The sequence below is a fragment of the Polyodon spathula genome, chromosome 5 (genome assembly GCF_017654505.1).
Source record: "Polyodon spathula isolate WHYD16114869_AA chromosome 5, ASM1765450v1, whole genome shotgun sequence".
Taxonomy (NCBI): domain Eukaryota; kingdom Metazoa; phylum Chordata; class Actinopteri; order Acipenseriformes; family Polyodontidae; genus Polyodon; species Polyodon spathula.
The window spans coordinates 23,558,052-23,583,282 of NC_054538.1; the positions used below are offsets into that span (position 1 = coordinate 23,558,052).

The following is a 25,231-nucleotide window of genomic DNA, read 5'->3' on the forward strand; positions in this document are numbered from 1 at the left end:
TAATGAGAGCACAAAAGTAAAATAATGTTTATGTTTTTGTAGCAGGGCTGGAGCCCTGCACATAAGGAGGGGGCTTTTGTAATTGCTTATTGTAAATACGAGTGTTGAAAAAGAAGAGGATTAGTTTTAATGGGGAACCTGACACACTGTGTGTAGCAGCCTGCCTGCTGTGTTTAGTTTCTGGAACGAGCAGCATGTGTGCGTTAACCTAATTAGTAGGTGAAAGTGGTGCAGCAGAGCGCCAGGATTAAAAGGGTCCTGATTATACAGATCAAGGCTGCTATAAAGCCATACGGGTCAGATTGCTGCTGCTGCCGAAGCATCGGTCCTCCAGTGCTGCTGAATGACTGGGTTCAGGAAACAAAGCAACCACTTCTGATAGCAATCTTGTGTATATTCTGAGGTTGGGAGGTGGTCAGGTGTCGCCCCCCCCCCCCAAAAAGAAGGAAGCTGCAATGAACTGCCCAAAGGACAGGGAGTTAGTTTCGGGATAATATACCAGACAGGTGTGTAAGCAGGACCTCCATTTGTTAGCGAAGTAGAGCGAGAACTACAATACCATTTATTTGAGCTGGTCTTATAACAGTGTGCCAGAATTACTTCTATAGCTTCCATTTTATGTTAGCCTTTCACACTGCCTTTTTCGTTTTATTATTAGAATGGCTTGATTTTAATAATACTAAAATTATTTATATACTGGAGTATTTTGTGTCTCTTTTACCCAGAAGAAATAGAACACACATGTAATACTTTTAAACAATCTGATGAGGCATGATTTTTTTTTTATCTTATTATAGAACAAATGGAAGGGTTATATATATATATATATATATATATATATATATATATATATATATATATATATATATATATATATATATATATATATATATATATAGTCATTCTTCTTTACCAGCTCTACAAACACGGTCTTGATTTGAAGCTAAAGCACATGGCAGGGAGAAAAAAACTAAACAAAACCAAATCTTCAAGATCGTGACCATAATTATGGTTGCAGCAGCAGTTAGGTAGATTTGAGTCCATTAGCTAAGAATTTCAGAAATTAGTGGTAATTTCTTGCCACTTGCTTTTCCTGTGTCTTAATAATAATCGTCACTGCATTTGTTAACAGACCTGTAGTCGAAGAACTTGTACACAGTGCTTTGGTCAGTTCCAAATGAGAAAATAAAAGCATGTTTGGGTTTATGAATGGAAGAAGGAGGGACCAGATAGGGGAAGATTGTAATCTGGCCCTTTTTGCATAAGAACATAAGAAAGGTTACAAAACGAGAAGCCATTTGGCCCATCTTGCTTGTTTGGTTGTTAGTAGCTTATTGGTCCCAGAATCACATCAAGCAGCTTCTTGAAGGATCCCTGGGTGTTGGCTTCAGCAAGATTACTGGGGAGTTGTTTCCAGACTCTCACAATTCTCTGTGTAAAAAAGTGCCTCCTATTTTCTGTTCTGAATGCCTCTTTATCTAATCTCCAATTGTGACCCCTGGTCCTTGTTTCTTTTATCAGGTCTAAAAAGTCACTTGGGTCGACATTGTCGGTATCTTTTAGAATTCTGAATGCTGGAATCAGATCGCCGCGTAGTCTTCTTTGTTCAAAACTGAATAGATTAATTTATTTTAGCCTGTCTGCATAAGACATGCATTTTAAACCCAGAATAATTCTGATCGCTCTTCTTTGCACTGTTTGTACACCAGTAATATCCTTTTAATAGCAAGATGACCAGAACTGAACACAATATTCTAGATGAGGTCTTACTAATGGACTGTAAAGTTTTAACATTACTTCCCTTGATTAAATTCAACACTTTTCACTATATATCCTTCACTATATAGCCTTTTTTGTAGCTTCCCCACATTGTCTAGAGATGAAGACATATACTCCTAGATCTTTTTCATAGATTCCTTCTTCAATTTCAGTACCTCTCATATGGTATTTATAATGGACATTTTTATTGCCTGCGTGCAGTGCCTTACACTATTCTCTATTAAATGTCATTTGCCATGTGTCTGTCCAGTTCTGAATGCTGTCTGTCAGTACAGGCGGTTTGTAAAAAAGTTCTTTCATTTCTTTGAGTACCTTTGGGAGGATCTTACCCAGCCCATATATCTTAACTAGTCACTATGCTGTTGTACTCTCAGAATTTTTTTTTTCTTTTGACTGATTTGTATATGAAGTGGGAATTGCCCCATATACAATATCTAATTAATAACACTACGTATTTAACACTTTGATCCAGTGGTTTATTCAAGTATATATCTTTCAAGCTTTGAATCAATATCAGCTTTATAAAACAGATATTGAGTTGGAAAACAAATCATAAATGGCTAAGGGCTTAGGCACACCAAAGAAACTACAATAACTATTATTTCCTTCTGCAGGTTTCACAGGTCATTTCTGTGAGATAAATTTAAATGAGTGTGACTCTAGTCCCTGTAAGAATGGTGCAGTTTGTGAGGATGATGTCAACAGATATCTTTGTTTCTGCCCTGAAGGTAAGCTAACCTCAATGTGCCCCTTATAGTACAATTGCCATTGCATCAAAACTGCCAAAAGATAGCTGTAGGCAATTGTCTTACTGTTACTGTAGGTTATTTTATGCAGACTGCAATTTCTGTTTGGACTTCATTCTCCAAGATGAAGATATACAGTGCCTATAGAAAGTCTGCACACCCTTTCAAAATTTTTTACCTTTTGCTGCATTATAGCCTGGAATTAAAACGCACTTTTTTTTTTTTTTTTTTTTTTTCATTTATCTACACATTCTATCCCACAACTTCCAAGTGAAAAAATATTCTATAACTTTGTAGAAAATTAATTAAAAATAAAAACTGCAATAGCTTGGTTGGATAAGTGTCCACCCCCCTTATAGTAGCAATCCTAAATTAGCTCAGGTGTAACCAATCACCTTCAAAATCACACACCAAGTTAAGTGGCTTCCATCTGTGTTAAATTGTAGTGATTCACATGATTTCAGAATAAATTCAGCAGTTCCTGTAGATTCCCTCTGCTGAGTAGTACATTTCAAAGCAGACTCAACCATGAGCACCAAGGTGCTTTCAAAAGAACTCCAGGGCAAAGTTGTTGAAAGGCACAGATCAGAGATGGGTATAAAAAATATCAAAAGCCTTGAATATCCCATGGAAGCACGGTCAAGATGATTATTAAGAAGTAGAAAGTGTATGGCACCACCAAGACTCTGCCTAGATCAGGCCGTCCCTCGAAACTGGATGACGAGCAAGAAGGAGACTGAACAGAGAGGCTACTAAGAGGTCAATGGCACCTTTGCAAGAGCTACAGGCTTTTATGGCCAAGTGTGCATGTGAGAACAATATCCCAAGCACTCTACAAATCTGGCCTGTATGGTAGGGTGACAAGAAGGAAGCCATTACTCAAGAAAGATCACCCTGAATCTCGTTTGAAATATGCAAAAAAACACTCAGGAGATTCTGTAGCAATATGGCAAAAAAGTTTTGTGGTCTGACAAAACTAAAATGGAACTTTTTGGCCTAAATGCAAAGCATTATGTTTGGCGCAAAACCAACACAGCGCATCACTACTGTGAAGCATGGTGGTGGCAGCATCACGTTATGGGGATGTTTCTCATTGGCAGGGACTGGGGCACTTGTCAGGATAGAAGGGAAAATGACCACGACCCGAAGCACATAGCCAAAGCTACAATGGTGTGGCTAAGGAACAAAAAGGTAAATGTCCTTGAGTGGCCTAGTCAGAGCCCCGCCCTAAATCCAATTGAAAATGTGTGGCATGACTTGAAGATTGCTGTCCATCAATGCTCCCCAAGGAACTTGACAGAGCTTGAACAGTTTTGTAAAGAAGAATGGGTATTGCCAAATCTAGGTGTGCAAAGTTGGTAGAGACCTATCCCAACAAACTCACAGCTGTAATTGCTGCCAAAGGTGCTTCCACCAAGTATTAACTACGGGGGAGTGGAGATTTAACCAATTATGATCTTTCAGTTTTGTATTTTTATATAGAATTTTTTTTTTTTTCTCAATAAAAACTTTTTTGTATAGATAAGTGGGAAAAAATCCTAATTTAAATGTATGAAACTCTGAGGCACTGACAAAACAAAATTTGAAAAAAGTTCAAGGGAGTGTAGACTTGCTATAGGCACTGTAGATTATGGAGGGCCCTATTTTGAAGCAAATGCAATGAAAAAAAGGCATTTTTGGACGAATATAATAATTTTAACAGTATATAACAAACAACAGCACTACAATTTAACAACTATGGAACTAGGCTGTTTCTTGTTGATTTTATCCTGATACAATAATTCTATTCCTCTCAAAAAATACCTTTTGCTTTTTCACTTTTTTTTTTTTTTAAAGAGGTTCCAGAGAGTTTATAAAACTGTGGGTCAGAACTGCTGCATCTCGATGTTTACGTGCATTTTAAAATCAAACTGTGAAGAACAATGTAAAGGTCATGTGTGTGATAATATCAGATACAGTTAGAAATACAGAATTTATACCTTTTCATTATTTTGTTACAGAAATTTGAAATAGTTGTAGCATAGAAACAATGGTGCTGACAGAATGTAGTTCCTTTAATTTTACTGTTTTTCTGTATACCTATTTTATTGTAAGTACCATTTGATTTTATTTGTGATAATGTGCTTTGTGCACCACAGATAATATTTTGACCAAGCTTGCATACTGTAACACTGCATCCTCAGCTCACAATGAAATATAATATAAAGTGCTGAACAGCAAAATGTAGCTGAAACCAGCAGGAAACATTTCTAAATTGAAAATGTTCAGTTTGGTAAACCAATAGGATAGCTGTTTCATGCAGGGAGAATACATGCTGGGATAAAATTAAATTAAAAACTGGATTCCTCAGTTTATCATTTTAATACACTGAACTTAAATGTACCTATATAAAATAAATCATACTCTTTTTTTTTTTTTTTCATTTGAGCATATATGCTAATTATTTGATTTAGCAGAGCTGCTACAATACTTATATATTACTTCTTGCTTAAACAATAACAACAGTTGTATAAGTATAACAAAAAAGTAAGGTAGGAAATACAAAAGAAAATACATTTTTGACATTTCTGATATCTCCAAATTGGTGTAAATGGAAAATATGTATAGAATACTTTTTCTTTGGTTGATTTATAAAATTATGTATTTTTATTTTGCAAACACTTCCAGTGTTACCTGTTTTATATTATTAGGGCAAATTGAAAATATTTAAATAAAAATAAAACCTGAAATTAAGCATGGCATGAATCAGATATTTCTTCATGAATAGTTTGTATCATCAGAGCTATGAAAATACATCTTGGCATTTATGCCTCTGATTTCTTGGCTTAGCCGATGCCCTACCTGAGAGACATGGTTCTGATTAAACTCTGATTGCAAATAAGGGCTGTTATACATTATTAATGAACTCAGGATAATTGTAAAATTTTGTGACATGGGAAGCAATGGAAATTGGTTCCATGGTCAGTTTGAGAAATGATGAGAATATGCCTTGGACCGATGGTGCTGATAGCTTAGCATTAGTCATGGTCTTCCTGCAGCCGTGGCCTGTGACAGCACTAATGACAGTCATTTTGTAGTGTGACCATGCAGTGGAATACATTTATAGGAGCATTAAATGTCAGAAATTCGAGTAAAGTATTCACCTTTACTTGATGGCATTTTATATTTTAAAGCTAGAAGGAGCTGAAATTGCCCAAGTGTAATACCCTGACATAAGGCAGAAACTAAGCAAAATCAAGTAAAACATTTAGTTATGTTGAAATTAAGAATATCACCTATATGGGTCCACTGACAAATAATTACTGGGAAATAATAATGTGACAAGAACGGCATTTAATCATGTACAATTTGGATTTAGGCTGTTCATATCAGTTACAAGAAAGCACATGCAAGTGTGAGCTGATTAGTGAAAGAATGTACAGAGAAGCCTTCTCATGTCAATGGAGACACGTAACTTTACTTTTTATGGATTTTTTTAAAATGGGATTTGTTTCCTTAACCTAGGATTTGAAGGCCTGAACTGTGAAATTAACTTTGATGAGTGCAGTTATGGATTCTGTCAAAACAACTCTACCTGTACAGACCTGGTTGCAGACTACAATTGCGCTTGTACACTGGGTTTTATTGGTAAGTTATACAGCTTTATGTTTGATGTATTATATATAATAAATTAATTTAAAAAAAGTTAAATACAGTACCTGATTAAGAAAAGTATGTTTTTATTGTAAACAAAATATATAAAATTACTCACTAGCAAGTTAGCACACTTTTATCCATGTACAGTGAAGTTACAGGTAGTTTTTGCCTCTTGTTGCCTACTGTAATTACATACAATAAAGGCACTGTACTAATAAAAAAGGAAAGCAGTAGATCTAATTTCCATAGTAGCTACACTACTTCCCATCTTTGAAGTCTGCTTTTAAACATGTTGAAGCTGCAAATTCTCATGGATCTTGTCAGCAAAGTACAAGCCTGACATCCGTTAAGTGCTCTGCAGATTCATTTGGTTAGGTTAGGGATGGCTAACCTTTCACAGACCAAGAGCCAAGGAAATAAAATGTACAGTGACAAAGAGCCACAAACTTTAAAAAGTGCTTCATTTAGCATTTCACTGATAGTTTTTACTACAATTACTATCACACACACACACTATTAAATGCAACTGACCTTTATTTTTTTCCAGTACATACGTAATATTGAAATCCAAACAAATACATTTTCACTATATATAAAAGCATAGTTTTGTTTTTGTTTCTTATTTGGGTGAGTAGCTAACTATATCGTTTATTTTCTTATATCGCATACAGGCAGGATCTTTACTCAGTGTGACTTTTGGCATTCTTTACTACGCACATTGTTGGAGTTCTGAAGTCGAGGTCTCAGATTTTTTGGCAACATTTGCGTCTGTTTATCCATTTGCTTTTTACCAACAGCAGTAATTTTGACGGGTACATTTTAATCTGTTCCGATATGAAAATGAAATACAAAGTATGATTCTAGCGTTAACTTTTAAAGACAGAAGTTTAGAATCTTTTGGAAATTCTTTGACAATGTGGGCATGGTTTGCAGTAAAATAACGCTGCAGATTTGAAGATTTGAACTGCGACATAAAGGCAAGTGCATGGTTGCATAACACCTTAAGTAAAATCCCCCTTAGTTTTCCTAAATGTTCTACTTGTATAATATTTGTATTTAAGTATTTTCCTTAAGTTAGTTACCCGCTGCACAAAATGACTTTAGGGGATAACTAAGTGAAAATATTTAATGTCCTATTGAGGACCCTTAAATAATAAAAAAAAAAAAAAAAAAACAGTATGGCAGCATTTTGGGAAATTGAAGAGGACACAGCCACACTTAGCAGAAGGATTTGCACAGAGAAAATCCTTTGGCTATAATGGATGACAAGCAATTAATAACAAACTATTGATTTGACCAAAATACTGTCTTTTAAATGTCTGACGCGGTAGCACTTCACTGGTGGGTTTTTATTAGTATAAAAATGTATACTTTAAAAAAACACATTTGGTCAGTTGCATAACATCTTAAGTGAGATTAATATTTTCCGCTAAATACAATATACTGCTCTCAGTTTTATTGCGAACACAGCCATACATATTGTTTAAACAAGTATGTTTAGTGTACATTTTTTTTTAGATTTACCTGTGTTTTGTGATGCTCTCCTGAAATCAGAATATATATATATATATATATATATATATATATATATATATATATATATATATATATATATATATATATATATATATATATAGCGATATATATATAAAATCTGCTGCGTAATGCTTTTATACTTATCGTTAACTTTCTTGCATTCACACTTTGTTATTTCTGCAAATGTCTTCTGCTTCATGGCAGTTGTCAAATTCGGACATATTTGGCTTGTTATTTGCTTTCTTTTATTATATTCCTTCATAAGTATTTTATTTTTCCTCATCTGTCCAGTTTGGGTTTCTTTTTTTTTTTATCAACCATGCTGTAGTTTTCGTTAACTGTCCAAATGTTACCATGGAGACCCGATTTCCAGAGTACAGTAAGCTACTTGTCTATTGATTGAAATCTTAAATAGTCCATGCATACTTAAGTGTTTTCCCTTAGCTAAGGTGAGCGGTTAAGATTTTTTGTACAACACCCTTAAGTTTGTCCCTTAGCTAAGTGAAAAATACACTTAAGTGTCACGCTTAGGGGAAATATTTAATAATAAGATGTTTTATGCAACCGGGCACTGGCAAATAAGCCATAGGAGTTTTCCATTGCGTTCAACAAAAAAATGCATTACTGTCCCACTCCTGTAAGAAGGTTCGATATTCATCTTCAGATTTTCTTTGTCGCTATTTTTTTCTGCCATTATGAACAAAACAGAAGCCGGTCCTGTTCAAAGTAAAGTTAACGGTTTCCAAGCTTCTATAATTCGAGTCCTGAATGCACAGTAAAGTAAGGGTTGATATGATTTGCTAGTTAGTTGCTATGTAACAAAAAAGTGTTGCTGCCACGCTCCTGATTGGCTAAGGTCAAAAATGGATCGGCTTGTGTTGAAAAAAATATAAATACTCGGAGACTTATTGTAAAAAATAATACATATATAAAAAATAATAACAATAAAAAAAAAACAACAAATAACGTATTCATTGTGAAATTAAATATATGGGAAGTTCGAAGAGCCGCATACGGCTCAGGAGACGTCGGTTGGCCACTCCTGGGTTAGGTGGTCCTGCACAGCCAATCAAATGTATCCCTTACCTTTCCTGATGATTGCCTCTGGATGCTTATGAACTGACTCACAGATATGTGCCCTAAAGCTTGTATGCCTTTGACCAATTGCTTGACTGCACTCATAATTAAGCAGACAGTTTTTAAATCCAAACAGAGCCTTTTTTAAGTATATGAGGACCAATATGGGATTTACATAATTACAAAGTGGCACTGATGTCTCCAAATTTGTGTTGCATAGTAGATTTAGAACTCCTGTTACAACAAATATTATAGCTCTTTCAGTCAATCGGACCCTATATTTTACCTTCCGTGTGACACACCACAGAGAAACCCTATATATGACCTCAGAGAAACCTTATTTATGACCTCAGAGAAACCCTATTTATGGCCACTGTCTGTTTTTTATTGTGCTTTATTCTCCATATCAGGACAGTTGATATTGCATGCTTAAAAAAATCATACCGGAGGTACCTCTTGAAATTGCACTCTGTCCATAATGTGTTGCATGCCACGTTGTACATAGCGGGAGCATCCATCTTGTCTTTCATGTCCCCTCCCCCATCTCACACTATCTCTGCTAATCTCCTGCCTTTTTTGGCATTTAGTTCAGACACCCGTCTGTGACTTTGAGTTGTATTAGGTTGTGCAAAACTGTACATAGCTGGTTTTGCCGATGGGAAATTAAAGAACTCGAAACTTACACAATACTGTATAGAAACTTAATATAAAAGCATGTTAAAGCAACTGAATTGTTAAACACATTAAAACAACTTTAAAAGTACATTAAAACACAATCTAAACATAATGACAAATGTATTAATCATTAATCTGTTACATGATTAATACCTTCTGCAGAAAGCCATTACTATAGTCCACCTTTTTTGTGATAATTGTACAACTACAATCAAGTACAATCAAATTATTATGTTTCTTATTAGTTATTCCTGAACTTAATAAATCTATTGAGCAAAATTATGCTTTGTATTGAGTCAGAAACTGTTGTATCAAATAATTAATGGCGTCGCTATGGCATTCTTAATAACATATTGCTTGCAGGATTTTGTCCCCTTGTTGCTGCTTCACACCAATGGTCACCCTTGAAAATCAGGATCAGGATTCTTTCTTGCTATGCAATCTGAGCTCCATTAATCCTTTCATTGAAAGTGGGCTACTGCTCCATCGGGTTGCGACTCACTACATGCTTTTTACAATCGGATTTCTGCTGACACTTTATTAGTAGCAAGCCTCTGGATAGCTTGTTCTTGGCTCATGTTGGGGTGTGATGCTTTCCATGTACAGTTGAATCAGGATTTTTAAAATCATGTGCAATATTTCTATTTTGTCTGCCAAGCATAGCTTAAGTGACACTCTTTAACCCTTTGCAGTCCATTTATTCAGCGCTTGTCAGGCGTGTCCGGTCCAATTTATTTTCACACGCGTTGTTTATTTTACATGCACTGTTTAAAATCATTTAAAACAGGTTTAAAAGGCACTGAATCGCACATGCACACTCAGTACTGGATCTCCAGCCAAGCCCCCCCCCCCCCTCCATGTTCACTGTATTTTTCACAAATCTTATCCTGATCACTCGTTTTATCACAAAACAACTCCTCAATAATGTGATCCAAGTCATTATTTTATTACTATAATATCTCAAAAAGCTCTGCAAATGTCTGTGATATTCTTTGAGCGCTGGATGCAGAAGCAGCTATCTCCTTTGTTTATGTCCGAGTTATATCTGTGGTGCATGGGGCTATCAGATACACTCTTTTTTTGTGTTGTTGTTGGGCTTCATTCGGCTCCTATTGGTCTCACTCGGTCATTGAAAGGTTTTCTCTGCTTTTTCCGGAGAAAAAACGGCTAGAGACCTGAGCTTTTATGTCTTTTTGATGATGTCGGATAGGTGTTATCCAACCATTCTTCTGGTGGCTGGCATTGTTCCTCCTCATACGGTCCTTCATACTGTTCTGACCATCAAAAATTTGTGAGTATCATCACTGGACCATAGCCCTCCCTCTAACTCCAAATATTGTTGGGTATACTGTTTCTTGTTATTGTTAACAATTGTGGAGGCGCTCCATTTCCCTCTCATTGCATTATCTCAAAGTTGTTTTATTGTGAGGCCATAGTCTCTGTGGTCAAAGTTCATGCTTCATTCATTTAGTATAAGGTGACTCTTGATATTCTCTTGTTATCTTTTTTTTCATTGAAAGATGTGCTCAGGTTTTTATATGGGTCTCCACAACTCCAGCCACAGGACCTAAGTTCAAATCCTTTTAGCCGGGGTCCCCGTAAAGTTAAATTTTCCAAATTTTGAGCCTTCTATTTCGATTGGGGAGTTTCCACATCTTATCAGAGCCAAACACTTTACCGTCCTTTTGCCGTACCTGTAGTTCCAATGCACATATGAACTGCAGTTGTAACTGTTGTCCTTGTTTTAATACACTGTGTCTTCGTCACCGTGGTCTTAGGAGGGTCCCATCTGGCTTCTGTTATTCTGTGAAGAAAGAGAGATCGAGTGTAATATATTCTGTTATGCAGTGTTTATAACTTTCACTTGTGAAATGTGATACCATTTTATTTATTTATTTTTTTCTGATAATGACTCCCACACACGCATTGACTGTTGTTGTGTATGGACCGTGCCATTTTTGAGTGAGGGGTCTCTTTAGTATAAATACCTCAGTCATTTGCTGCATATTTGCAGTCATTTTCAGTTTATATAAATTTATGTTGAGTACCAGCTTCGATTTTGAGCTGTGCTAATCTGTTCTGCACCTGTGTCAATGCGACAGGACGAGAAGTCTTGTACATAAAAGGGGCCAGGGCAAAGCCCTTCTGTTAGAGTATTGTTTTGTTTTTATTTTATGATATTATTTCAAATAAATGTGTTTGTTTAGTTTTAGAACGGGGTACACCTCCACCCCTATGTATAGTTGTTTGTTTTGTATATAGAGGATGAGCGAGGTGCCGCCTGCCACGTTATTGTTTTGTTTTTGTATTTATTTATATGACGGTGAAAGCTGTGCATTTTGTTTTGTTTAAATGTGTTCTGGCAGAGGAGAGGTTGGCAGCTCATCCTCTGCCAGTTACTAATTATTAAACTTGTGCAGATTGTGGCCAAGGGGTAATGAGATCATTGAAAGCTAGCTGACCCCTCGGCCATAGTAAATAAAAGCCTTCACCTCTCTGTGCTCAGGGTGTGGGTGTTCGAGAGGAGGAACAAGAACGAGCGAGGAGAAAAAGGAATTTAAAAGTAAAACTACTAAAATATAGGAACAGTGAAGACGATTGCCCAGCCTGACCTATATGGGTTTTGTGTTTGAGATTTAGTTTTATTTAAAACCTTTATTTTGCTCTGTGGCAAGTGTTTTTGTTTGAATATTTTATTTATTTTTGTTTGAAAATGAATTGTGCCGCTGTGCCTTTGCACCACAGTATTTTACTTTTTGTTTTTCTTCCTGCGTTCTGGCTTGTCGTCACCACTCTGCCATTCCTGTCACAGTCTAGTACTCAGTTATGTTTTATTTTATTTGAGCACCTACCCGGTCAATTGGATTAGGATCTATTAGTAGCCTCATTATTCCTCCTGTCATCATTTCATGTGGGCTGATCCCTGTTGATCTGGAGGGTGTGGCCCATATTTCAGCCAAAATTATTAGATTGGTTTGGGGCCAATTGTTTCCTTTTTGTAGCATTATTTTTGTCATGCTTTTTTTGATTATGCAGTAATTGCGGTCGACCATCCTAGAGTTCAATGGATGGTGGGAGAAAGTGTGGTCCCTGGTCAGACTTGATCTCCAGGGGCATCCCCCATATGGCTATCAATTTTTCCCATAGTATACACGCCACTGTCAGTGCAATGTTGTTTCTGGTTGGAAAGATTTCAGGCCATTTTGTAAATTGGTCCATGTCACAAGGACAGTAGAGTGGTGACGTCAGAAAAAGGAAGTAATACAGAGACGACTGGTGGTATGATGAATGCACTGCTGTGCGTTTAGTTAAACAGAAATAAAAGGTTTGTAACAAAAACACTGACACTAAAACAAGACATGGCACTTGAGCCAAAATAAATGTACAAACAAAATGTACTAACATTAAACAGACAGACAAACGAATGGACGAACACTAAACAAGTACTGTGCTGGCACTTCCAGCTCGCTTTAGCAATTGCTATATCTAAATATATCTCTCCTCTCTCTCTCTCTCTCTCTCTCTCACCATTTCTCCACTCCCGAACACACAACCCCAAGTGAGTGAAGACATGCTGCCTTTATGCAACTGTACCGAGACCGATTTGCTAATCAATCATTCAATTGGAGTCTCGGTACAACTGCATGTGAATTAATTAAGTGCAATTTCCCGTGCTCACATATTACATTTTACCTGCACATGAAATGCTGTGCAATCCTCTAGCCTCTAGCCTAGATACAAATATACATTTTAAATCACTCATGTTACACAGACCCATTTATTTCCCATGCACCAATACCTATACACCAACATTAATACACCGCACGCAACATATAACACATAATACACATGGGGCGGGGCACATTGCTACAGTCCAGAATAACAAGACCTTGTAATCTCCCTTTGGCCATTGGTAAATGTCCAGTGAAGTCAATTTGTAATCTTTTCCAAGGGCCACAAGGGGGCGCTGGTCTAGACACACAGAGTTTGCCTGGACGGCCAGAGTTAACTTGAGCACAAATCAAACACAGCTTAGAGACATTCACCACGTTAGTATGCATGTTAGGCCACCAGAAGTGGTATTGCCCCCCCCCCCACCCCCCCCCCCCCCCCCCCCCCCCCCCCCCCCCCCCCCCCCCCCCCCCCCCCCCCCCCCCACCCACCCCCCCCCCCCCCCCCCCCCCCCCCCCCCCCCCCCCCCCCCCCCCCCCCCCCCCCCCCCATGATAGTATTCATGATAAAGTTGTGTGAGAGGGTGTTGCTGTGAAGGAGATACCACCCAAGTATACTCCCGTATTACGAGACACAATATCTGGTTCGTCAGGCTGGTATGTGCATTCATGTGGCTCCCCATCAGTGAGGAGTATGTCCGCAATCATGAGTTTATCATCCTTAAGTGTGTCTATATTGCAGTGCAGGAGTTCTACTATCCAGTGGCTCAGTCGTTGGACAGATACACCTTTGATCTGCCCGTCCAGTAGGAAATAACTTTATTAATCCCTATGAAGGGTTCAGTTGTAAAAATGGCCCAATGTAATGCTTAACACATTCATTATACCCTCAACTGGATTTTGTTTTCGTGAATAGTATGTGACCGTTCTCAGTCTTGAGAACTGTATTGAGGGTCAGCAGTGGAGGTGAATTGTGATTCTGGGGCTAGTTGCAAGCTCCAGAAGCCATTGCTGACATCTAGTGTCAAAGACGTAAAAGTCAGGGGATATTTCAGTGAGAATGGTGTATGGATCAGATACTACTGGTGTGACTCTGGGTATGGCTGAATTTAGCCTTTCATAGCCAATTGCTAATCTCCATGTACCATCAGGCTTGGGCACTGGCCATATTGAGGAGTTTGTAGGAGAATTACATCATCTTACACTACCCTGAACTGCTAGTTGTTGTACTATAACGGCTCTGTACTGTACTCTGTACTATAACAACTCTGTACTGTTTCTGAGGTGGGTGGAGCTGTCCATCAATCGTTATAGTCATTTGTTTAGCAGGGCCACAATCATTCCTGTGTGCTGGGCATAACTTTTATACAATTTCCACTTTTCATCTAGATATGTAGCAAATGGTTTTCTAGCCCCTTGTTGTCTATCTTTGATCCTTCGCCAGTCTACTATGGGAGGATCTCTGGCAGTTTCTATTCATGTTTTTACTACTTTTAGTTACTGTTCGGAAGTGTAGGTAGTCGCCCCGGCTACGAGAGCCCCATTTCTGTATTTATCAAATTGGCTTGCTGTTCTTCTTCCGCCAGTTTGTCCCAATTTACCCCACTGGACTCGTCGTCATCATCCCCCTCGTCACTGTCACTGGGCAGATACACCAAGGCAGCTGCTGCTCCTACTGTCATTTTTTTAATTTATTCCACAAGGAGTCATGGCCCCCTGACATTTTAGCAGTTTTACATTTTATTCTACCCCTTTCTTCTATTAAGTCCTGATATTTCTTCTTGTTTATCCCGTTCTTTTTCAACACTAGTTAAGTGATGTTTTTCATTTTGCATCTGTGTTTCTAGTTTTTTAATTTGTTCATCTTTTTCTTGATTTTCTTTTTTTTCTGAGCTCTGCTAATACAATGACTAACACAATGGCAACTTTTTTTTTCTAGTTTTTTCATTTTAAATTGTACTACCAAATTCCTTCCACCATGTGTTTAATTCCTGTTCGGTTTTATCTTTTGAATGGATAAAATCCTTTCTTTCTCATTTATTTTAGTGTTTGATTCACTTTGGTTAGCGCTTGTTCTACGTATGATATGTCATTGGCCATTTTTTCCTTGTTAAGTTCTCTGAAGTGCCACAAGAGGGTCTTTCAGTGATCAAGGCTTATCTTAGGAAAATTAGTTGGGGAAAGTGTTTGAATTGTAAAAACTTACCTGGCCTGCTCATAGCACGTACCAGGATTTTAAATACATAACTCAGATTGCTTCAGCTAGTCTTACGGTCGAGATTTTAACGTCACCTGGCTCCACACCAGGATTTACAATTTTACGCTAGTTTCCACTGGTTCAGTTTTTGCTTTTGTTCATGGACTCCTGGAATTCCCTTACACTCAGAAAATCACTATTTGATTTACTTTCCCTACAGTGGGATCTCCATGCTGGAGATTTTACCGCGTACACTCGACTCACTAAATTCTTTACCTTTTCGCTTCCCTGTCACCGTTATGTGTGGTAATTTTTACTCATGACGACATGGCTCACATACACAGGCATGCATGAGGAGAAGTTACTGAGGTATTCCTTGCTTTGCATCGAGATACAAAGTACAAGTACAAATACAGTAGACCCTCCAGACCTGATTTATTTTATTGTCTATTGAGTAGAATGTATTGTAATTAAAATCATTACATTGGGCATGCTAATTATATTCCCATCAATGGACTACGCAATAGTGTTGTTTTATTATTATTATTATTATTATTATTATTATTATTATTATTATTATTATTATTATTATTATTATTCTCAATCCTGTATCTGAACATGATTTATTGTTAAAAAGTTTCATTTTATCTTCTGACAGACAAAAATTGTTCAACAAACATTGATGAATGTGTTTTTGATCCATGTAAAAACGGAGCGACTTGCTATGATTTGATTGGGGAATATCACTGTAGCTGTGCACAAGGTAAAGTATTAGATCAAGTTAATAACTGGTGAAGCAGCAATAAACACATTTAAATTGTAATTGTCACTATAGGCCATTGGACTATCATGAACAACCTTTGTTACCTTGTATATACACAGAATAATAGGTGTAATGACACATTCAAATCTAACCCTTTTAGATTGTGGTATGAATTACTAAGAAAACATGTAACAGGTGTGTGAATAAATGTAATATAAAGAAACTTGTGTTGAGCTATAGAAATTGCAGTATAATAGTCTTCAATTGGTATGTGGATGAAAGAATCAAAGTGACAGCAGCCTGGATTAAAATGCAATTATAACAGCCGCATCCTAATGGCAGATTTAAACCACTACTACATTTAAAAAAAAAAAAAAAATCCTCACTGTGAAATAAATAACTGCATTGCCGTAAAAGCTTATAAAAGTACATTTTAAATGATTTTCCCCCTTGAATGGAGAAAGAAGAATGGATATTTATTTATCTTAAGTGCTTAAATAATTAGTTGACATATAGGTTTTAAATGTAATATTGCATAAGCACTTGAATGAAAAGGATTCAGATATGAATATTACCACTGTGTAAACATTAAACCAAGATTAACTCTTGTTTTAATATGGATCTCTCAATTAAAATCCCCTTTATTCCACTACACACCTCATTATACCATGGGTGGAGTATATTAATCAAGTTAATTGGGATACCAGAAGCTTTAGGCTCTTGTGAAAGATAACAATTCAATAAAAAAAGGTTCAACTATCATAAGAAAAGTGTAACTCAATTGGGTCTCAATTTTTAGCCTGTGACAACCGATATCATTATGCTATGCCTGCATCTAAATATGGTATTTCCCAAACTGCAAAACTGCAATCTACAATGGTGTAAGAATCTGCCACATTAAATAGGATGAAAACAGTGACAATACAGAGTCTCTATTTTTCTGCTTTTCCAATTGGATATGTTCCTCGAGTATGTTAATAGATGGTAGTAAAATTTGATAGTGGTACATGAAGCATATGACATTGTATTTAACAGAACAGATACAGTATGATTTGTTCTTGTGTATACTGCAATAGGGTCATTCCATGTCAAATCAACCAAAATCATGGAAGATCCCCGCCTCAAAATTTTGATTTGGATTTTATATTTTGTGTAGTGGAAGATACTGGTCAGGTATGAAACCAGGTCAAATATTTAAGCTCAATGTTAAAGATTTGCTGAGATACACCCCCTTTTGTGGGGGGGGGGGGGGGGGGGTGTTGGGGTAGTAGTCATACTTGAAATCCGGCTCATTTTGCAGTGATTTTGAGGGTCTAAAAATGATATTTAAAATGCCAGTAGCCCTACAATTGCTTCTGTAGATAGTCAGGTAGGTCTTCTGTACAATTAATGCAAAATAAGTACCACCTTTTTGGTATTTCTGTGTTGCTGGGGGCATTAAAATTGATTTGTCAAATTTCTGAGTGATTTTTAAGTGCTGAAAGTGACTTTATATATGTACAGTATCATGCTCAACTCTCTGAACTTGGTTTTGTCAGGATTTGAAAGTGAGGACTGTTCTGTTGAAGTGAATGAATGTATGTCAAATCCATGTGACCCTGTGGGAAGCCTCTACTGTGAAGATCTTGTAAATAGCTTCAGATGTGCCTGCCGCCTTGGGTATATGGGACAGCAATGTGAAGTTCCCATAAGTCATTGTGTAGATGGACTTTGTCAGTATGGATCAAAGTGTGATGACCTCCCTGGTGGGTTTAGATGCCATTGTCTTCCTGGTAAGAATAATTTTTGACATGATTTTTAGCTTCAGACAAAAAAACAAACAAAAAAAACTTGGAAACAATGTTATTTGTAAGGAAACATTTATGTTCCCTTGAATTGACTTGGTACATGTATAGTAACAACAAACTTGTTTTTTTTGCACAACATAACTACAACTTAAAGGTTGTTGACAAAAAAGTGTATTTCATTTAACAAGAGAGGCACAAAACCCACAATATTGGTCTCTGAAAAAAGTTAGTACAGCAATCAGTTCACTACAATTAGTTATTTTATCATAACTACCTGAAAGACCATTTAGCGGCTCTGGAAACTATTCCTGCCATCCCTCCAAAATTTGTTACTTGCTACTTTGTACATTAAAAAAAGAGATGGGGAGTGGATTTACTAATAATACTTACTATAGAAGTAGCTTTAGATGTAATTTATATCAGTCTTTAAACTTGGCTGGTCCCACCTCTACATCTATAAAGTGGGGCCAGCAGAGTTGAAAAGGCAAGCTCTAAGCCAGATAAAGATGTATATAGAGATAATACAAAACAGGTTACTTGCTGGGGGAGGAGTGGCATATTTTTTTTTTTTGAGTGGCTGGTTTGCTACATCTTTTATCTTGTCTACCTAAACAGGGTTAAGTGGCCAGTTCTGTGAAGTGAACATTGATGAATGTCAGCAAGGACCTTGTGGTGCTCTTAGCATTTGTAAAGATTCTGTAAACACATTCCAGTGTTTCTGTGCACCAGGCTTTATAGGTAAGTTTACAAGTAAATATATTTTCCTTTAAATTACATTACTTAAAAAAAGGATTGACTTTCTGAACTTTGAGTTTACGCAATCATCTAGTCTTTTTTTTTTTTTACTTTTTTTTTCTGCACATGTTGGAAAATTCTCATTTTGACCTTGACTATCTTTTTATGATCAAACAGTCATGCCTTGAGAACATTTGTTTGATCCAGGTATCTTTTCTTTTGCACCAGTGAGTCACCAAATGGCAGATTCCTGATCAAGTGAATCTTTTGCTTGTTTCTAGGCAATAACTGTGAGATTGAAGTGGATGAGTGTCTAAGTGACCCGTGTCAAAACGGTGCCACTTGCTATGATGAGCTTGATGCCTTTAGCTGCCTGTGTCCTGATGGAACTGAAGGTAAGTAAGTTCTTAAAGAACACAACATTTGTTTTCTTTGAAGAACTTGTTATCAAAATGAAAGGTGGTATGTAATAAATTAGTTCTGAACCACTTTTTATGTCTGCAGGAATATTTTAGAATACTGTGTACTATTTTCTTAAATACCTACACTCTTATACAACAACATTGTTAAAATGCATCTATTGTTTCCTGAAACTAATTTACATATAATTATCATATGCCCAGTGATGTCTAAACTATTATTTAAAAAAATGAGGAACCCAGGTTGTAAACATATGGTGTATAGACAAATACAGCTTAGAGAAAATACACCTTACAGAAATATGAACCTTCAAGATCTTGTTGGAGAACATTAGAAGTACATTGTGTCAGCTAAACTGCAGTTGTCATAAATTAATATCATATCACCAACAAACAGTAATTCTGATAAGATTAATACTGATTAAAATGCGTAGTCAAGAAGTCTACCAGAAAATGTTTATTTAAAGCCCTGATATCCCAAAGCCATCCCAAAAAGTAAACATGTTTGTTTGTACCCAACATTATATTTTTCATGACACGTTTAACAAATCTCTGAAAACAATGTAAAAGTATTTCACTTAATCTAGACTACCTGAAATATAATTTCCACCATCTTAACTTTTCAATTATGGTGTCAGTTTTAATAAAAATGGCCAAAAATTCCACTGCTATTAAAAATAAAAGTGGGGAAATAGGACACCCCTGTCTAACACCACATGAGATATCAAATCTGGGAGTTGTACCTTGAAGTAAATAAATAGAGCTATTCATTTTGGAAAAAAAACATTTCCATTTTTTGAATAAATTTAGAACCAAATCTTAACGACTGCAGAGGTTTAATTAAGAATATATGTTCAATTGTATTGAACGCTTTATAAAAGTCAAGGAATAGGATAAAGCAGTCATCTTACACAAATTGATTATATATGTGCAAGACTAGCCTAACATTATAAAATAATATGTGTCTTCCTTTGGTGAATCCTGATTGTGTTTCACTTATAATCTGATCTAGTCCTGATTTTAAATCTGATGGCATAAACTGCTGTTGATGCTTTCTAATCTGTATTTAATAATGTTATTGGCCTCCAATTAACTATCACTTTCAAGTCTTTCCCAGATTTTGGAATTAATGTAATTGACCCCTGTTTCATGCTGCTAGACAAACAGTGAGATTGAAGACATTCTGTGAATGCAGAAAATAATACCTCTTTAACCTCTTGTGTGCTATGGACATACCTGGTAAAGTACATCCAATTGAAATATATGGTTAAAAAAAAAAAAACAAACATATATCTGGATTGCGTTTTTTCACTTGGGGTCACTCATTGAGGAGTTATTACAAAACATATTCAGTCATTGGTTTTAATTTCACTATATTTCACTGACAAAATTTGATGTGACGCAGTTGTTAAATGTAATTTACAGTCTATTTGAATGAGAGCAGTGGTTATCTTTGGCTTGTCCTGTGAAACATCCTGAATGAATTTAAAACAATCCGTGTGTAACTTTCATTTTCTTTCCAATGAGGATTGATAATTATTAAAAAAAAAAAAAAAAAAAAAAAAAAACTTTTGATTAGTAGCTGTTTAATCAAGCTGTGCTTCATGAAATCAGCTTTGAAGTTACATCTGACTATTTGTCAACATGTTGTTTTGTTGATGTTGACGGTAGGTGTTCCTGACTCTGATCACACGACACCACTGTAACATATCGAGTGTGTAGGAGGTACTAGTTGCAACTTTTTTATTTTTTTTGTTCTTTGGCGTAAATTCAGCAATCACAGGGTAAAAACAAACATTAGGAACAACGTGTTTGTTAATGTGTGTGACACCTGGTATGTCTGACTAGTTGCGTTTCGTTGGAGAGAAACCGTTAACATTTGGTATTTTTTAATTCGGGACACACAGGGCAATTCAAAACCACTGTCCTTTTAACAGTGAAACAAAAGCTGTCAGATTCACAGGTCCAATATAATGAAAAAACAGGTGATTTTTGCTATATACAGTGGCATTACTTCAAATTGCAGAAGGATTACACTGTGTAACACAATTTTTGTTCCTTGGTAGTAAGTGTTATTTCCTAATTGCTTATGCCTCAAAAGTATAGAACATGGCTATTATTCCCCACAAACTTTGCTTTTGTGACCAGGACAGCGATATTTCAAAATATCACTATTTCCAATGGGTAAATGGGCAAATGTGTGTCTTTTCGTTCACATAAAGTCAGAAAAAAACAACATATGAATCCAAATTAACATGGATTTATACTAAAGTAATACACAAATGACTACAAAAGATTTAGAAGTGAGTAGTTTTTCGAGATTTACAATTATACTGTAAATACAGTATAATTGTAAATCTCGAAAAACAACTCAACAACAACATAACAACAGGGGTATCTGAAAAGGAAAATAGAGTAATTTTGATGTAAAACAGGAGAGTCACAAATTCACAAAATGCCTCTAGCACAGGGAATTACCAGGGCCTTAGCACAGAAGGGGTTAATATCCCCCCCCAAAAAAAAAAAAGAATATAAATTTCAACAGGAATTCCATCAGGGCCTGGAGATTTGCCTTTAATCATTTTCTTCACAACTGTTTCTATTTCTTGAAGTTGTAAATCAACTTCTGTTAATTTGAATCTATCTTCGATTTTTGGGATTTTCTTATTTATATAGAAAGAAATGGTTGGATTCTGTAGGAACAAACTGGGTTTCATACATAGTATGAAACTAAGACTTCAGAAGGGTCGTTAATAAGGGCTTTGTTAACTAAAAGAGTGTTTAACCCTTTGCGGTCCTATGTCGCACCAGGTCCGACATTGCAGTTTTCCCTTTCCAGTCCAATGGCATCATCAAAAAAATGTAAAGAACAGGTTTCTAGTTGTTTTTTCTCCGGAAAAAGCCGAAAACACCTTTCAGTGGTCAAGTGAGATCGATAGGAGCCAAATGAAATAACACAGACATAAACAAAGGAGACAGCTGCTTCTGCATCCAGTACTCAAAGAATATCACTGAAATTTGCAGAGCTTTTTGAGATGTTATAGTAATAAAATAATGACTTGGACTGCATTATTGAGGAGTTTGGTGATAAAACAAGTGATCAGGAGAGGATTTATCAGTATGTCTATAAAGAGGTATGTGATAAATACCGCGAACAAGGGGTAGGGCTTGGCTGGAGATACAGTACTGAGTGTCCTTGCGATTCAGTGCCTTTTAAACCTGTTTTACTCTGAAAAAAAATTAAACAGCAAGTGTAAAATAAACAACGATTGTGAAAATAAATTGGACCTGATGAGCTATGATTAAATGGACCATAAAAGGTTAATGAGTTTTTTGTTCGACAAAACTGATTAATTACAAATTGTACTAATTTGCGAAATAGCCATTTCATTCTGTTTGTATAATTTAGCTTTTTTTTCCAATCTTTCCTATCTCAAATTTTAAAAATTCCCATTTTTGTGTATGTGTCATGTACGTGTAGTTTGAATGAATGTTCTTTATCAGTTTACGAATTTTCTTTCAGCATTAGGAATTTTTTAACAGAATGACATTTAATTTCCAATAAGCTTTAGAGGCTGGACGAAAACTATTAGAAGGTTTTAGTAAAAGAGAAACAGCGCAGTGATCCATTAGAGGGGTGGGGGAAATGTTACATTTCTTAGTGCAAGATTAAAGTTATCAAAATTAACCAGTAGTCAATTTGTGAACCAAGAAAATTGTTGCAAGTTAGGGTGTGTACAACGCCATATATCGGTTAGAAAGTTCTCATTGCAGAACTTAGAGGGGGATCTATCCATCTACTCATCAGGAGAAACATTAAAATCACCACCAACCTGGATGTTATCAGACAGATAACATGCCTTTAATATGTTCAATAAGTCTGTTATGTCACTGAGTATTTCTTTTGTTCCCATTACTATTATTATAGCCATATATATTAATAAGTATAAAAAACACATTACTGATGTTTAAAACTACTGCAATCCAACGTCCGTCAATATCTAATTTGTGGTGTATAACATTTCCATCACACTTCTCATTAAATAAGATTGCTACTCCTGCTGAGTCAGATGATCCGTGGGCAAACAAAATTTTATTCCCCCACTGTATGCCCCAAATTTTAACATCTGCAACACATGAGTGATTTTCTTGAATGAAAATACAATCCAATATGTAACAAAAAATAAAAAAGGCTTTCCTTATAATTCTATCACGTAGGCTCCTGGCATTTACAGTAAGAAGTGATAAAGGAATATTAACATTAAACTTGTGTCTATACTATACAACTAGTTCATGTCAGTAGTAATTCGTTTTCCCTCAAAAGTGTTCTCTCCTACCTTCTCTCCTCGCTTTTCCAACCAGTGGCCATAGTTTCATTCTCATGTCCCTGTCACCTTTAGATAGATTCTCCACCAGACTAATCTTCAATTCTGTACACGCTGATGAATTTTTGGCAGCTGTCCAAATCCTCTCGTGGCAAATCCACATTGCAATTTGTATGATGATTTGCCAAGGTCTGCTTGTCACAGATAATCTCGGACCCAGCTGGTGCACAGAGTCCACCACAGTATCCAGTTTCCCCACCAAGTCAGGATCGATCCCCTCTCAAATTGTAATGACTGCAGATCTCTTATCTTTGCCCTCCTTCTCCTGCAAACCCTTAAGTCTAGATCCCATCTTCTTTTATAGCGATCATGTTCAAGGCACATCTCCTTGAATTCCTAATTTTCTTTGGACAGAGACCTCATTTTCTTTTCCAAAGCATTAATTTAGCATAAAAGTCAACTTCTTTGGCTATGTTAAAAAATAGTAGCTGCATTGCTAAGCATTTGAGACTCCAACGTGTCAGTTTTCCAAGTGAGCATCACCTCCAGAATAACATAGTTTGAAACATCAGGATGAGGGTCTGATTTTGTTTTTTTGGGAGCCAGACTTCTGCAAGGAGTAAAGGACGATGCACCATCCTTGCCTGTCAAAATCTCTGATTCAGTTTCTTCCATATAAAGTGAACTGGATGACATTTCTATTTCCGATGCAATTGTTAATGTGGAAGCATTATCACTGCATTCCTTCGTTCCCGTCTGCTCAGAGAAAGACAGCTTTTTTGAGGATCTTTTTTCTGATCTGAATAAACAAAAGCTCGAGAAACTGTAGATGAGCAAGGTTTTTTGCTTTTTGCCCATGAGGCAAACAAACGATGTACGATTTCTTGATATACTAAGTATTTTGGTAATACGAAAAATGAGACACTCATGATAAACACAATTGCTGGGTATCTAAATATCACTAAATAAAACAGTCTAACCCTTAGCGGTCCATTTATTCAGCGCTTGTCAGGTACATCAGGTCCAATTTATTCACCCTCCGTTTACAATCACTGTTTACAATATATTTTTTTCAGAGTAAAACAGTTTTAAAAGGCCCTGCATAGCAAAAGGACATCAGTACTGTATCTCCAGCCAAGACCAACCCCTTCTTCACTGTTTTTCACATACCTCTTTATAGCCGTGCATACTGATAAATCTTCTCCCGATCACTTGTTTTATCACCAAACTCCTCCATAATGTGATCTAAGTCATTATTTTAATATTATAACATCTCAAAAAGCTCTGCAAATGTCTGTGATATTCTTTGAGCGCTGGATGCGAAGCAGCTATCTCCTTTGCTTGTGTCTGTTATCTCTGTGGTGCTGGGGCTATGTGTATTGCTCAAATATGTCCCTATTTTTTTTTTCAGCTTCATTCGGCTCATATAGGTCTCACTCGGCCACTGAAAGGTTTTCTCAGCTTTTTCCTGAGAAAAAATGACTAGAGACCTGTGCTTGATGTCTTTTTGATGATGTCTGACTGGAAAGGGAAAATTGTAGTGTCGGACCTGGTAGAAGAAAAATAAAATAAAAATATATTTGAAGGTTTTTTTACTTCTTTTACATCGCAGTTATACAAGCGTCTTCCTTACGTTACCATCTTGCCGTCCTCACGGCTAACACATCAAAAAAAGAATGCTCCAAATTTGATTAAGTGGTCAGGAGAATGTCAGGTGTTTGATACTATCAAGCAGAGACTTTGCCAGGCCCCCCACTCTCATCACACCATATTTCACCAAGAGATTCATTCTCCAGACTGACGCTTCAGATATTTGGGTGCGGTTTTGTCCCAAACGGTAGACGACATACCCCATCATGTACCTCAGTAAAAAGATGCTCCCCCA

General features: G+C 36.5%; 1 protein-coding gene across 1 annotated transcript in view; it reads left to right on the forward strand.

The window, feature by feature from the left end:
- The window catches only part of eys (eyes shut homolog), a 380,525-nt gene that overhangs the window by 84,579 nt on the left and 270,715 nt on the right, over positions 1-25,231 (forward strand). Inside the window, exons 13-17 of the mRNA XM_041251458.1 lie at positions 2,394-2,507; positions 6,030-6,152; positions 17,619-17,852; positions 18,483-18,605; positions 18,884-19,001. Coding sequence (XP_041107392.1) covers positions 2,394-2,507; positions 6,030-6,152; positions 17,619-17,852; positions 18,483-18,605; positions 18,884-19,001 — 712 coding nt within the window. The remainder of the gene's footprint in view (positions 1-2,393; positions 2,508-6,029; positions 6,153-17,618; positions 17,853-18,482; positions 18,606-18,883; positions 19,002-25,231) is intronic.